General features: G+C 53.5%; 2 protein-coding genes across 3 annotated transcripts; both read left to right on the top strand.

Moving 5' to 3' along the window:
- Positions 1–188: 188 nt before the first annotated feature.
- Positions 189–3957, top strand: PIGS (phosphatidylinositol glycan anchor biosynthesis class S; the record flags this gene model as incomplete). The annotated part of the gene is made up of 12 exons (XM_079545208.1): positions 189–279; positions 369–508; positions 589–700; positions 808–897; positions 1113–1204; positions 1523–1721; positions 2059–2201; positions 2300–2414; positions 2655–2800; positions 2879–2979; positions 3326–3536; positions 3682–3957. 12 exons carry the CDS (start codon positions 189–191, stop codon positions 3955–3957), a joined length of 1716 nt encoding a protein of 571 aa, XP_079401334.1.
- A 770-nt stretch (positions 3958–4727) lies between these two features.
- UNC119 (unc-119 lipid binding chaperone) lies at positions 4728–13066 on the top strand (the record flags this gene model as incomplete). Of its 2 annotated transcripts, none has more annotated exons than XM_079545335.1 (5): positions 4728–4857; positions 10274–10387; positions 11339–11441; positions 12438–12610; positions 12954–13066. In XM_079545335.1, the coding sequence occupies 5 exons, from the start codon at positions 4740–4742 to the stop codon at positions 13064–13066; spliced, it is 621 nt and encodes a 206-aa protein (XP_079401461.1). The 2 variants fall into 2 exon arrangements, with proteins under 2 accessions (XP_079401461.1, XP_079401460.1); XM_079545334.1 differs by having other exon boundaries at positions 4740–4857; positions 10274–10394; positions 11322–11441.
- Positions 13067–14354: the final 1288 nt, after the last annotated feature.

Here is a 14354-nt window from a genome sequence, read left to right as displayed (position 1 = left end):
TGGGGGAGGAGCGCTGCTTCCTCGTTCCTTCGTTTCGCAAACTCGTGGGCACCGCCTGACCCTCTGCGGCACCCGTAGGGACCGAGTCCCGCCCGCAGTGCTCTGATTGGCTACGCCGCCAGCATAGTTGAGCCACCTCTCCTGTAGATTTACTCCTATTGGCCGCGCCTTGCGCCGGGAGTTTTTAAATGGCTGAGCTGGACATAAGCTCCGCCCTCTCAGTGGGACGGGAAGAGAAGATGGCGGCGGCGGCGGCGGCGGTAGCGGCTGATGAAGCAGGTACCGGCGGCACCGCGCCTCGGGCCGGGTTCGTCGCGGCCGGGCTGGGGCAGAGCGAGGTCCGGAGCCTCACCCGGGTGTCCCCGCAGAGCGCTCCCGGGGCCGCCGCGCCGCGCTGTCCTTCGCCGCCATCGCCGTGCTTCTGGGGCTGCCGCTGTGGTGGAAAACGACGGAGACGTACCGCGCCGCGCTGCCCTACGGAGACATCGCGGCTCTGGGCCGGCTGCCGGTGAGCGGCGGGGGCTGCGGGCGGGTGGGCGGGCCGGAGATGGGCCGTGACACGCGCCGTGACACGCCGTGCTCTTACAGTTCCAGGTGGCCGTGAGCGTCTCGGTGGTTTTCCTGCCGGGCTCGGTGCCCGCGGATCTGCCCCGGCGGCTGCCGTACGGGGACGTGCGGGAGGAGCGGGTGCCAGTCAGCTGTAAGAGCCCCGCGGTCTGCCCCGCCAGCCCTCCGCGTTGCGCCTGGGAGGCGCTGAGGGCTGCGTTCGGGTTTTCATCCCGGGTTTGTCTTTTCCCTCGCTGGCAGCACGATCCGATGTCACGTCCCGCATCGAGACGGCCTATCGCGGCACCGCGGCGCGGGAGGAGGCGGCGCTGGGAGCAGCCACGGTGCGAGGTATGGGAGTGAGGGGTCACAGCAGGCACCGCCGTACCTCTGTGTTCTTTTCCCTCCTGGAAGGGCTGCACGTGGGCACTCTGCAGCACGACTTCAGCCCTAGACGAGCAGCTCTGCTTTCCGAGGCTGGCTTAGCCCAAAGCTTGGCTTTGCTGCCTGTGGGATGGGGAGCTGATTGAAAATCCTAGCTCTGCTGATGGATCTGTCTTCCTCAGAGGCTGATGCTGCTCTGCATGCACTGCAAGACTCTCCACCAGGCTCTCTGACTGTGTATGTGGTTCCTGAAACCTCCTCTCTCCTGCCTCAGGTAGGGAGGCAACCTGCAGTGCCATCCTCTGTGGAATGTTACGGCTTGGGGCAGGCTGTCCTGGAGGAAACCCACAGTTCTCTATGTTCCCTGTTCTACCAGAATGCAGCCTGGGGTTCAGTGATGTAAAGGGTCTTGCTGTAAAACCCTTAGTAAGAAATGGGACCGTTAGGAGCAGGGAGGAACGTGGGATTTTGTCCCTTGAAGGTACCCTATGGGGACACATTCCTCCTCAGGTTGTCACGGGTGGCACCAGGCTCTTAGGTGTGTTAGCAGAGCTGTCTCTGCTCCCAGTCCTCACTGCTGCCCCTTCCCCAGGGTGTCAACATCTACGTGGGGAAGCATCGCAGCGCCGTGGTGAGGGCTGGGCAGGGCCTGGCCACACTCCATGCCCGCCTCCAGCAGCTCATGCAGGTGATGTCTTTCACGGCCAGCTCCATCGCTGCTGCCCTCTCAGACCGTGTTCCTGATGGTCAGCTTGGCCCTGACGCCTGGCGGCACTTGAAATCCAGCCTGGGTATGAATTTGCACCCCAGTTTCCTTTTCTGTCCCCCAGAAGGCCAGCTGCATTTTGGAGCGAGGCTGTTCCTACTCTACCTGTAGCAACCCTGAATGTCTTCTGGGATAATGGCCCCCAGAATCTTCCCTTTGCTCTTGTCCGTTGCTTGGGGACAGGACCTGCACTGTGATCCATATGTGCTGGGGCACTGAAGTGTGACCCCACATCAGGGAGAGCCTGGGAGAAAGGGTGTCAGGTCCTGTGGCTCTGGGGAGCTCTCTTGCAGCCACTTGCCCAGTCTTGGCGTCACCAGGTGGTGGCTGTGCTGGTGCCTCACACTCTGGGTGCTTGGCAGGGTACGAAATCACCTTCAGCCTTCTCAACCCTGACCCCAAGTCGCATGATGTGGACTGGGACATCGAGGGTGCTGTGAACCGCTATGTGCAGCCCGTCCTGGACAAGCTGAACCTTGTGGCCAACTTCTCTGTTGACTCACAGGTGAGGGCAGGGAGAGGTTATGGGGAGAAGCCAGCCCTGGTCCTGCCACGTGCCCTGGGATGTTCTGTGCCAGCAACATCTGTGTCGTGTCCCTGCAGATCTTGTACTACGCTGTTCTTGGAGTAACTCCACGCTTTGACAAGGAGTCCTCCAGCTTCATCCTGAGTGCACACAGCCTCCCACATGTCATCAACCCTGTGGAGGCTCGGCTGGGTGAGCACCGCTCCTGACTCCACTCTGGTGGGATCAGGCTCTGCTGAGGTGGGGACAGCTGTGCCTACACCTGTGCCCCTTCCCTTCCTACAGCACCTTTTTACCCCACATGATTGCGCTGGGGTTGCCTGAGACCTTCTGAGCTGAGTGCTCTGTTTGAGGCTTGCAGCTTAAGGAAGAGCAAGGCTGTGCTTTGTCTGTGTGGACCAGGGGAAGTTCTTTGACTCAGTTCTGCTTTAGGTTCCAGCGCTGCCTCCCTCTACCCTGTGCTGAACTTCTTGCTGTATGTCCCAGAGCGCTCCCACTCCCCACTCTACATTCATGACAAGGATGGAGCCCCAGTGGCCACCAATGCCTTCCACAGCCCCCGCTGGGGTGGCATCATGGTATGGGGCTGTGATGTTAGCAGTGCTAAACCTCCCCATAAGGCTCTGGCCGTGCCTTACTGACGCACTCTCCTGCAGATTTACAATGTTGAAGTCCCTGCTTCCCCCCAGACCTCTCTCCCACTGCATGTGGATGTGGACATGTTGAGAGTGATGGAGGTTTTCCTGGCCCAGCTCCGGTGAGGACTTGCTTTTCCCTCCCCAGGCCCACATGTGCATTGATGGGGTCAGAGCCCCCATGACTCCATGTTGGAGCCCACCAGCTCGGCCCCTCTGTGGGCTCTGGGAGGCTGGGGGTGAATTTCTATGGCTTTTGGGGTGCTGACCACCAACCAACACCGCTCCCTGGTCAGGAGTGTTGTTGTGTGTCCTGATGTGTGTGAGGCTTATCCTGCCCCACACTCAGGAAGCTGCTGGGTGTGAGCTGAGCCCTGCTGGGACTCAGTGCACCAGAGAGGGGAAAGAGCAAGGAGCACGTGCGTTGTGCATCCTGATGCAGGCTGGGACCTTCCCATCTGTTCCCAGGTTACTATTTGGGATTTCTCGGGAGGAGCTGCCCCCTGAGTTCCTGGTGGAGAGCCCAGGGAATGAAGGACTGGCCGACTGGGAGCTGGACCGCCTGCTGTGGGCCCATACACTGGAGAATATTGCCACTGTGTCCACCACCTTGACCTCGCTGGCACAGCTGCTAGACCAGATCAGTAACATCGTCATCAAAGATGATGTCGCCTCAGAGGTAGGGCTGGGACACCCTGATGTGGGGGGTAGAGGGGGCCAGGAGCTGCTGGCCCTGTACGGAGCAGTGGGGCACTGCCCAGGAGCAAGGCCCCTTAGCTTTGCTTCTCTGGTTGAGAACTGACTGCTGTGGTGTTGCTGTGCAGGTATACCGAGCGGTGGCTGCAGCACAGGATGCCGTGGCAGAGCTGGCTGAGGGCCGTCTGCACTCAGCTTTCCAGGCCAGCAAGGAAGCTGTCACCTCCTCGGAACGGGCATTCTTCGACCCTTCTCTTCTCCATCTTCTCTACTTCCCGGATGACCAGAAATTTGCCATCTACATCCCCCTCTTCCTGCCCATGGCTGTCCCCATCCTCCTGTCCCTGGCTAAGATGCTCCGGGAGGCCAGGCAGAACAAGAAGGAACCCACCAAGATGGACTGAGCCCATGGAAGGTGCCCTGCCTTAGGGCTGGGACCCCACGGAATGCATTGCATCATGGTGCAGGCAGGCACCCTGAACTGCATTGCCTCAGGCCCGGACTGGGGGTGTGTTCCACAGTGGGAAGAAGCTGCTTTCAGGGGTGAGAGATGCTCACAGTCAGAGTCTTGCACCTTCCACTCAGAACTGCTGCTTGCACTCCTCTTACTGAGACTTGAGGGAAGGGAGGGAGACCTGCATGCGCCCCACAGCCCTGCGCTGTGCTCATGTGTAAATAAAGAACCCCTCTGCCCCATCTGCCCCGTTGTGCAGGGGGCTGGATGGCAGGGCGGGGGCCGTGCGAATCTCTCCTGCTCCCCGGGTTTTGTCCACCTCGAGTCCTGTGTTAAAGGTACGTAGCCTGCAGCACTTAGTGGGGAGGGGGGTTGTGGGGTTCAGCTGTTGGTAGGTGGTTATTAATGGGGTCGGTGAGCACTGGGTTTGGGTCTTATTACTGGGGTCGAGCTTTTCCCTTGGGCACGTTAACCTAAAAGCTCTCAAGTTGGGGGGAACCCCTTTGGGGTCGTACAGGTGAAAAAGAAACGCGTTCAGCCCGATGCTGTCGGGGTGCAAAGCGGGGATCTGGGAGCGATGTCGGGCGGTGCTGCCGGCTGGGCTGTGCCGTGCCGTGCCGGGGGGCGGTCCGTGCAGGGGGCGGTGCTGCCCCTCCCGGTGCGGCGGGGCCGGCGGCAGCGCTTAGCGGGGCCGATCACACCGGAGGAGGAGGAGGAGGAGGCGGAGGGGCCATGAAGGTGAAGAAGAGCGGCGGGGCCGGGGGAGCGGCAGCGAGGACCGAGGAGGAGCTGGGTCGGAAAGCGCTCATCGGGCCTGACGACGTGCTGGGGCTGCAGCGGGTCACCAGCGGTACGGGGCCGGGGGGGGCGCCGCGTTTGTATGGGGTGAAGGATGGGGCAGTGCTTTGGGTGCGAGGGGAGACCCGGCTTAGAGGGTGAGGGGTGGGGGTGACCTGCAGGGATGCTCACGTTACGGAGTGGGACCCTCCCCTCCCCCCCAAGCAGGGTCAGAGGTGGGATGCTGCTCATTGTGCCCGTCCTATGGGTGGGCCAGGCTGAAACCCCAGCTGCGGGAGAGGGGAGAGCTACAGGGGCTCAGATGGGGTCACAGATCCAATGGGGAGGAGTGTTATGACCGTCCTGCAGCCTTCCTGTTTGTTTGGCTTCCCCTTTCTCACCCCCGTAGGGCTGCTGTGGTCTTGAGAGCATCCTATGGGGCTAAAGGGGCTGCTGTGCTTGTGTGGCAGCAGCTCTGTTGGACCTGTTGGGATTGCAGCGTGATGAGCTGGGAGATGGCACATGCACCAGGCCAGCCTGGCTGTGGAGTGTCCTCCTGCCCCCAAAAGGCCTTTTTGCATCCCGTGTGTTTTGTCTCGCTGCAGGGGAGGAAGGGGCAGTGATGGGTGGCTGTGCTTGGAGCAGGATCAGGGCTGCAGGCAGAGCTGTGCCACGAGAAGCCCCAGAAAGAAAGGATGTGGCTGTGGGTATCGGGGCATGCAGGCAGCCTTGGGGAGGGAGCAGCACGGGTTGGGTGGAGGGAAGGAGGGGAGGAAGCCCTGCAGGGAGTGCTGGTCCGGGGGGTCTGCTGTGTCTGTTTCCCTGCTGAGATGCTGTGCTGGGCTGTGACTCACTGCCCAGGCCCAGAAATCAGAGCAGCAGGCACTGGAGCGTGCTGCCAGCGCGCTTGGAAGAGCAGCAGTTGGATGGTGAGTCCCAGCCATGGCTGTGCTCAGTGCTTTGCTTGTTGGGAGCCCACGTGGCTCTGCATGCAGCTGTGCCCTCTCGGGGGGCTGCAGGCATGTGGCCCCCCCCTGCCACTGGGGTGTGCAGACCTCACGTGGCTTCAACTCTGGGCACCCTGGCCTTGATGCTGCTGTTTGCTTTTGGTAAGCACCCATGTTTTCAGGAAGGCTGAGCTGATCACTCCACAGGGAGAGCAGTTCTGCTGCCGTGGGGCAGCGCTCGCATGCATTTCCTATCCATCTTTCCTGCTCTCCATAAAGTGTCTTTCTCTGCTTCTGCTCGAGTGTATGGTGGAGGTGTGAAGTTGTGATCCAAAAGAACCTGCATGCATTGTGGATGTGGCCAAGTTCACACCATCTCTGGTGCGTAGATCCCTGTAGGTTTGTATGGAAGCTCAGGTACAACTCCTTCCTCATTCTTTCTCCTCGCAGCTTGGTGTGTACAGTATGCAGCCTTGGTGCCTGTAGTTAGGGCAGTATCTGGGGTGTGGCTTGTTATGCCTGGAATTGGGAAGGAGGATATGAGGTAGAGAGCATGGAGATTGCTGCTTGGACCAGGAGAAAGATCAGCACATAGTTCCCCCTGTCTGTGTTTTAACATCAGGAGAAAAAGAGGAGCTGGCAAGGACTTTGTGGTGTCATGGTCATGTATGGCTTTTAAAGGGTATTACACCAGTCAGAAACTAGTGGATGGAGAAGTATGTGGTTAAAATTTCTTCTCTCCCACTCCTCTTCCATTTTTTCCTTCTTAGGAAAGCTCTCTTCTTCAAACTACTTGAATTAACTCTTTCCATTGCAAATCTTAGTGCCTATGCCACCAAGTCATCCCAACTCATGACCACGGCCACTTGTATCCTGCTGACCCCAGTTTTGACGCCCAGATCCAGGTGTTCCAACTCACGTGAAGCTGATGGTTGGGCAGGAATTGCAGCACTACCCTGGTGCCGTGGCCATCCCTCACAGTTCCAGATAACTCATTTTTATCCCAACTTCTAGGCCAGTACTGCAGCAGCTCGCACTGTTGAACTCATTCTGCTGCTCGTGGCTCTGCTCCTGATGCCTTTCTAATAAGCTTAAAGGGGGAGCGTGCAAGCTGTCCTGCATATCAGTGCTGTGTCCTTGCAGTGTCACATCCTCCATCACTTCTGGGCACGCTAGGGTCAAACTGATGGACCCAAGGTGCTGCTCTGGTGTGTCTGGGTCTTTTGGAGGGCTGGGTTTAGGTGTAAAGCAGAGGGACCCGTTTTCTTTGCAATTAGCAGGATTCGTTACTTGCTCATCCAACTGCGGTTACAAAAAGAGGAAAACCTTGTGACGTGATTAACTTGGGATTAGCAAAGGAGCAGGGCAGAGCTCAGTTCAAATTGCAATTAATTACTGCAGCAGCAGGAGGATCAGAGCGGTGTGTCTGCAGTTATTGGGGTGTGCGTCTGCCAACGTCGTCCTGCGTTGTGGGGCAGGGAGAGGAGCTGAGCACTGTCCCTGTCGCCTTCGACCAGGCTGAATGTTTGCTAGGTCACGCTGTGCTGCTCCCACGTTGCCTGCAGGCGAGGTTAATTCCAGCACAGCTTTGATTTCTTTGTCTGGCTTTGGGATGGGAGCCATGGGGTGGTCAGCAGGAGGATGGCATCGCGGCGTTTGCCATCCCCCTATTGCCACGTGACGATGCCAGTTGTCAAACTGATGCATAACCAAGGGCAAGCTTCAGGCTGAGAGCACCGTGCATAGCACAGCTCTGGGCAACTGCACGGTTTGTCTGTGCTGCTGGGATAAGGCTTATCTTCGGTTTTATATTGCAAGTTTTGTTCTGAGGGCATCTTTGACGCTAGCAAACCGAGAGGTTGGATAAATGATTGATGACATACTTGGAAACACTTACAAAACAAAGCCTAAAAATAAGGAAGGCGTGCTTAATCATTTCTGAAAGTAATCTCTTCCGTGAGCTGTCATTTGGGATCTCTCAGAGGCAGCAGCTTTAGCCAGCCTGGCTGAGGGGCCCAGTGGTCAGGGCAGGCACCTGGTGGGTGCACTGCATTCCAGCTGAGCTGTGTTATCGTGAAGCAATGCGTGCAGATCAATCTTCAGAGCTGTTCCTGAAGCCACGACTTTCCCTTCCTTCCCTGTTTAATTGAGACCCCTCACTGCATCAGGAGCCCTGATTACTGGGGGTGTTGGTGGGGGGGTTAATGAATCACTGTCTGGGGCTGCGATGTGTGGAAGTGTTTTGATAGGCAGATTTCCTGCAGCAGAGCCATATTGCAGAGCTGTGTCGAGCTGCTGTCACCGTGACTTCTTCCCTCAGCAGCACAACAGACGCTGCTACGAACCTTTTCAAGGCATGGTGACGGCTCCCAGCTTGAAGTGCTGTGCTGAGGAAGGGCTTTGTTAGCACTCTCACACTGCAGGATGGGCTGTGAGATCTCCAGGGGAGTGCACATGGGGTACGGGTAGCACCAGGGCTGAGCTGAGCGGGTTTGACCCTTTTGCCAAGGCCTTCGGGTTGCTCTGTCCCCAACAGGGATGGCGAGGGGAATGGAAAGCTGTGGGACTTGAACTGGTGAGGCAGAGGGCAGGGAGGTGGTTGAGTTCTTTCCTTAATGGAAACGTGCCCTGCCTTCCCCTCGAGGTCCTGCACTCTGTCCTGCGTCACCACTCCGAGTCTTGGCTGGGCTGGTGCTATTTTTTGCTCGCTTCCTCCTGAGTCTCTTCAATCTGATAATCTCCTAATCTCCAGCTCCCAGCAATTCCTCTGCAGTCGTCTCTGCTTTATACCTGGCTTACACCTTGGGAGTGGTCTTTAAAATAGTCGCTGACCTTGATGGCTAATGCATGTTAAGAAATAGGTCCGGATGGCAGCTGGAATCTTCTCATTCCCTAAATTCTTGTCATTGCGATGGGGAGAGGCGATCCTACTGCAGGCCGCTGTCGCTGTGTCTGTAATTCTCGTTACATTCCTTTTCACCACCAGATCTTGAGTTCCTTCTTCCCCTTGGGAGTAACACCCAATTTCATCTACTAAATAGCCTACTTGGTAAGGACAGGCATTTGCAGATCTTTGGGCTTGATACAGAGCCCACCATGTCCGCTGAACATGGCCGTCAGTGCCACATCCCCGTGGTTTCTGAACACTTCTATGGATGACAACTCCTCCACCTCCTTGGGCAGCATTGTCAATGCATCACCTCTCTTTGGAGAGTAAATAGTTCTTAATATCTGACCTGATGCTCTCCTGGTGCAACTTAAGGCCATCTTGTTCTATTTCTCCTGAGATAGTCATAAACGTGAATAACTTTGGGTTTGGAGTTCATGAATGAACACGAATAAAGTTGGGTCTGGATAGGGCAACCACTGTACTTTAGGAGGAAAGGGTCCCCTTTTGTGATTTGTTTTTGTAGTACTTCCCCTGGGTATTGCAGACTAAGAGACAATCTGCTGGGTTTCCAAGATGTTCGTGTGTCCATTCCTTCATCACTTGTTCATCAGTGGTGCATCAAGTGAGGGCTTGTTCAGGAAGGCACTGTCATTATTGGGTTCATGGCAGGGAAACAACGCTACCTGCTTTGGAGGAAGTGAAAGAAGCAAGAACCAAAAACTCCCTTTCTTGTAATGATCCATTTCATCTACTGGAGCTTTGGGGAGCCGTGGGGATGTGGCACTGAGGGCTGTGGTCAGTGGGCGCAGTGGGGTGGGTTGGATCTGGGGATCTGAGAGCTCTTTTCCACCCTGAATGATTCCACGATTCCTTTCCCCAGACGCCATCTGATTAGATAGGGGTGCACCTATCAAAATAAATCAAGGTTCTTGAATATTTTCTATCGGCAAAACTAGTGCAGGGGTGCAGGCAGTGATGGGCAGGAGCCCGGTGGGGATTCTGCTTGGGGTTTTCTCCCTTCCGCTGGTTCTGATTTGCTCTCCTCTCCTGTGGATGAGTCATGGACACTGTTTCTGTAGCAACACTGCTGCCAAGGAGGGGGTAAAGCTGTTGCCATGGTGCTGGATGGGCAGGAATTCTGCAGGAGGAAAGCACTTAATAATTAACTTGCAGACAGACGCAGCTCCAGACTTGCCTTTGTGCTCTGGGGAAGGTGCCCTGGGCTCCCTGCTTCCCAGCACAGGGAAAGGCTTCAACGCCATTTTCAGTGCCGAGGGATGATGAGTCCTTGCGTGGGATGAGTGTTGGCAGAGGGAAGAGGCCGTGCTTTGTCTGGAGAGAGGGGAGATGGCGTGGGGAGGGGGATCCTGCTGCAGTCAGTGCAGTCGGCTTAGTGCCCGTAAAGCTGCTTAGTGCTCACATTCTGCCAGAGGGCAGTTTTTAAAAAGGCAAAGCCTCTTACCCTGAGCAGGCAAGGATTTGGTGCAGGTGCTGACTGCTCTCAATGCCCTTAAGGAGAAATGGATCCAGAAGCAACTGGCACGAAGTTGGGGAAAGGTGACGACCTCTGAGTGCTGGGCAGTGTGAGCACGCGGTGCTGGCTCTGCCTTCGTAGGCACAAAGCCTTCATGTCGGTGTGCTTTCTTCTGCAGATTACCTATGCACTCCAGAGGAAAACGTTTACAAAATAGACTTCACCAGGTTTAAAATCCGGGACATGGAATCAGGCACAGTGTTGTTTGAAATCACCAAGCCAGCAGCATCAGGTGGGTTGTGCGCGCACAGGATTGCCTTTGTGAACGAACCATTATTAACACCTGCTTCCTTTGGCCTGTTCTCATCCCTTTTACTCAACGTGTCCCCTCAAACAGGAGAAACTTTCACCTGCAGGAGGGCTGGATTCCCAACCTGCAGCAGAAACGCTGTTCAGGTATTCCTCTGTACCAATACAGCGGGCAGAATTAATTGCTCCTGTATTATGACCTCCATCTGTGATGAGAAAGGACAGATGGATGTTGTAAATAGAAGCAAAGGAGGAGGAGGTCAGCGTGTGTTGGCTGCTCATGAGCCCGTCAGCTCATGTATGACTGTGCAGATGATGTCCTTGTATTTAATAACCCTTATTTCTTGAGCCCATGTACCAACGTCTTGAGCCAATGCAGAATCTCCTGTGTCCTATGGCAAAGAATCTCCCTGCTTAACATCGTGCTGTGGTTAACGCTGCTTTTGCTTTGGACCTACTGCATACTAACTTTGTTAAGTATCCTCTATTGAACAGTGAACAGATAATTTCTAAAGCTCCCAATCTGTAACCGCTTTCAAAAACCAGACTTTCACCTTTCCTTGACAAGGAAAAATCAGGATTAGAATCTCTAATAGATAGTTCATAGTATTTTGGTGGCAGAGCCTCAAACGTTCATCTGGGAATCTTTTTTGCTCGGAATATATGTTTTCTTAGTGAAAATACACAGTCATGCTCACGCAGGCTCTACACAGAGGGCTCTTTGTCTGCTCGCTGTTCTGCCAGAGGGACCTTCAGTTCTTTTTTTTTGTTCAGGGGAACCAATTTCCAACTCTGCCAACTCAACGCGGTTGGCCCCAGGGTACAGAAAAGAGAGCGCAGCTTTGCCACCGAGGCAGAGGAATAAACCACCAGTTTCCACAGTGGGATTGTTAGGAAGGAATGCTGTTCCAATGCAGTCTTTGCACTTTTGCAGAGCGTGAACACAATGACAAGAAGGACATTGACCCCAACGCGGGGCGCTTTGTGCGCTACCAGTTCACCCCAGCTTTCCTTCGCCTGCGCCAGGTGGGGGCCACGTAAGTAACAGCTCCTCGTGCTGCTTTTCCTACTGGGATGTGTAAAAAGTGGCTCTTTGCTCGTCGATCCCACCAGGAAGTTGAGTTGATTTAATAGGGACGTTTTGTTGCGATGGGGATCTCCCAACATCTTTGCTGGATGCCTTGTTTCCTCCATCACTTTAGCCTATATACAATCACAGAATCATTCAGGTTGGAAAAGAACTCTCAGATTCCCACCCCACCATGTCCGCTGACCACGGCCCTCAGTGCCACATCCCCACGGTTCCTGAACACCTCCATGGATGGATGGTGCCTCCCCATCTCCCTATGCAGCTGTGCCACTGCAGCACTGCTCTCTGGAGAAGAATTTTTCCCTAATATCCCAATTATTGCTTTCTGCCCCCCCCCAGGAGCAGGCTGGTGGGCTTCTGTGTCTTTACTAGGTATTTTAGAGGGATATGCGTCACTACATGGTAGCTGTTTGTTATCTGCTTTTCTTTACCTTCACTGAGGTTTAAATTCAATCTAATTAAGAGCGTATGCCCACTGCTAATATGGCATTAAGTCCACAGTGCTCTACTGACCATTGGTTAGAGCTCCTAGTATAAACCTAGTATAAATTTATTTTATTCAGGTGTTTAGAAGTTGGTCTGCAGTGTGAGAGTTCTGTCAGCTCCAAATGTGTGTTTCTGAAGGACTGATGTGTGTTACTCCTGCTCTAGGTTGAAATTCAGCACGTGGTGTGTAACCAGCACCTACCTTTCTCTAAGAGGTCATGCCTTGTGGCAAAGAGAAACGTATATACAGTGCTGGTTCTAACTTCTCCCCCTTTATAAAGCAGAAAAGGACCAAAGGGGTCTATTTGTACATCTGCTTTTTTAATACCCATCAGAAGAATTAAATAAGCTTGAATGGCAAGCCAGTGCAATAAGGAACTTCTAGTGATTGACATAGGGGTGCTCGAAACCCTTACCTGAGCAGAAAGCTCATTTCTCTCTCATTCTTCCTTTCCAGGGTGGAATTCACAGTAGGGGACAAACCCATCAATAACTTCCGCATGATTGAGAGGCATTACTTCCGCGATCAGCTGCTGAAGAGTTTTGACTTTGAGTTTGGGTTCTGCATCCCCAGCAGTAAGAACACGTGTGAGCACATCTATGAATTCCCACAGCTCTCGGAGGATCTCAGTAAGTTCAGTCACTGTGATGCTATCTCATGTGTTTTAGTGTGGGCATCAGAATTAAATCTGTGTAACCTTATGCTCTTTATAACCTCTCATCTTGTATGTCAGTGACCTTGTCCTCATACTGCAGCCTGTGGAAATGATTGACTGCTGCTTGCTTATTGTCACACCACAAGAGTGTTCTGAGGATAGGTAGAGCCCTTAGATGTTGTATGGTGCCTCAACATGTCTGGGTTATGAGTTTCCTTAAAAGAGCCTTCAAACAAAGTCTACAGGAAAGCCAGCGCAGCCTGTTGTCTCAGCAGGGCTTCTGTTTAACACAATTGATTTTTCTTTTCCCCCTGCAGTTCGAGAGATGATCCTCCATCCATACGAGACACAGTCGGACAGTTTCTACTTCGTAGATAACAAGCTGGTGATGCACAACAAGGCAGATTATTCATACAGTGGAGGACCTTGAGAGCGGGATGGACAGCCAACCTGGGCTGGCCTTTGCTTTCCAATTGAAGTCATCAGGGACACCAACACCTTCGGTTCAGTTGCCTACAACGTCAGCTGGACACGGATCCACCAAACCAAGGACTCTGCCACAGTAGGAGTTTCATGACCAAACTGGCCAGCCTCATCTCTTTGAGCAGACCCAGATCTTCAGAGCTCTGAGCGGTTCTACGATGCTACGCAAACTGTGGATGCCACTTCCCTATGTTCTTCAGGTGTCTGCTTTGAACATGGCCTTGTGGGACCTGTGGGATTTTGCAGATCTGTCTACTTCCCTCACGTATCCTTTGGGACGCGATGGTTTCAGAAAAAGCAATTTGAGAAATGCAATGTGAGTGGACGGATGCGAGCGCAGAGTTTTGGTTGGTCGGCTCTTGTTGTGAATGCTTCAAAAGCACGGCCAGTTTTAACCTGTACATCCAGCTGAAAACCTTGCAGAATCAAGTTTCATCTTTTGGATTATTGCTCTAAATAAGCATCTCATCCCTTTGTTTTGCTCCTTCTGTATAATGGTTTTGAAATCTTGGCAGCAATGAAACATGCAGTGAAGACCGCTAGTTTCATCAGGTACTGTCCTGCATTTCAGATGGAAGAACATAGTGTTGGGTGTCTACAAGCCCTCTAAACATCCTCCATTAATTTCAATTTCTGCAAACTGAACCCAGAATAGTCTGGCCAAAAAAAAAAAAAAAAAAAAAAAGAAAAGGATTTTAGCTTTATTTAATGCTTTTACATAGCTACCATTCAGCTTGTCCGTGCTGTGTGTCATACATGTCTATTTCTTTAATCTGTGCTCAACACTAAGACAAGGGCTTCAGCAATGCTCGTTAGAGCAACACTAATTTGTCCAAGGCAGTCAGAAAGTGTGGAATGTCTAATCTCTCATTTGTATCTGAATTTGAAGTGTGCTATGTCAGCGTTTTCCCTTTGTTTTGCACTGGGTATGAATACAGGTGAAGCAGCAACTCTAACAATGTCAGGCTTTAAGCCTTCTCTGTAAGAAGTTTAAGAACAACCTTGCACAAGTTTCTCAGGATGCACTTCTTAGGAAGATAATAGTGCAATGAAGTAGCAGTGTCAATAGCATAGTGCATGCAAAACCAAACCTGAGAAGGTTGTGCAGGGTCAAAGCTTCCCTCCTTCATTTTTCCCAATTGCCTGTTGTCATGAAACCCTTACTCTAAAGATCAGTGATAGTTTAAAAGAGGAAAAAAAGGCAGTTGCAGTCTGTAGATATTCCTATAAATACT

The sequence above is a fragment of the Tetrao urogallus genome (genome assembly GCF_951394365.1).
Source record: "Tetrao urogallus genome assembly, chromosome: 20".
Taxonomy (NCBI): Eukaryota; Metazoa; Chordata; class Aves; order Galliformes; family Phasianidae; genus Tetrao; species Tetrao urogallus.
The sequence above is the reverse complement of the archived record's forward strand: the minus strand, read 5'-3'. Positions and strand labels throughout refer to the sequence as shown.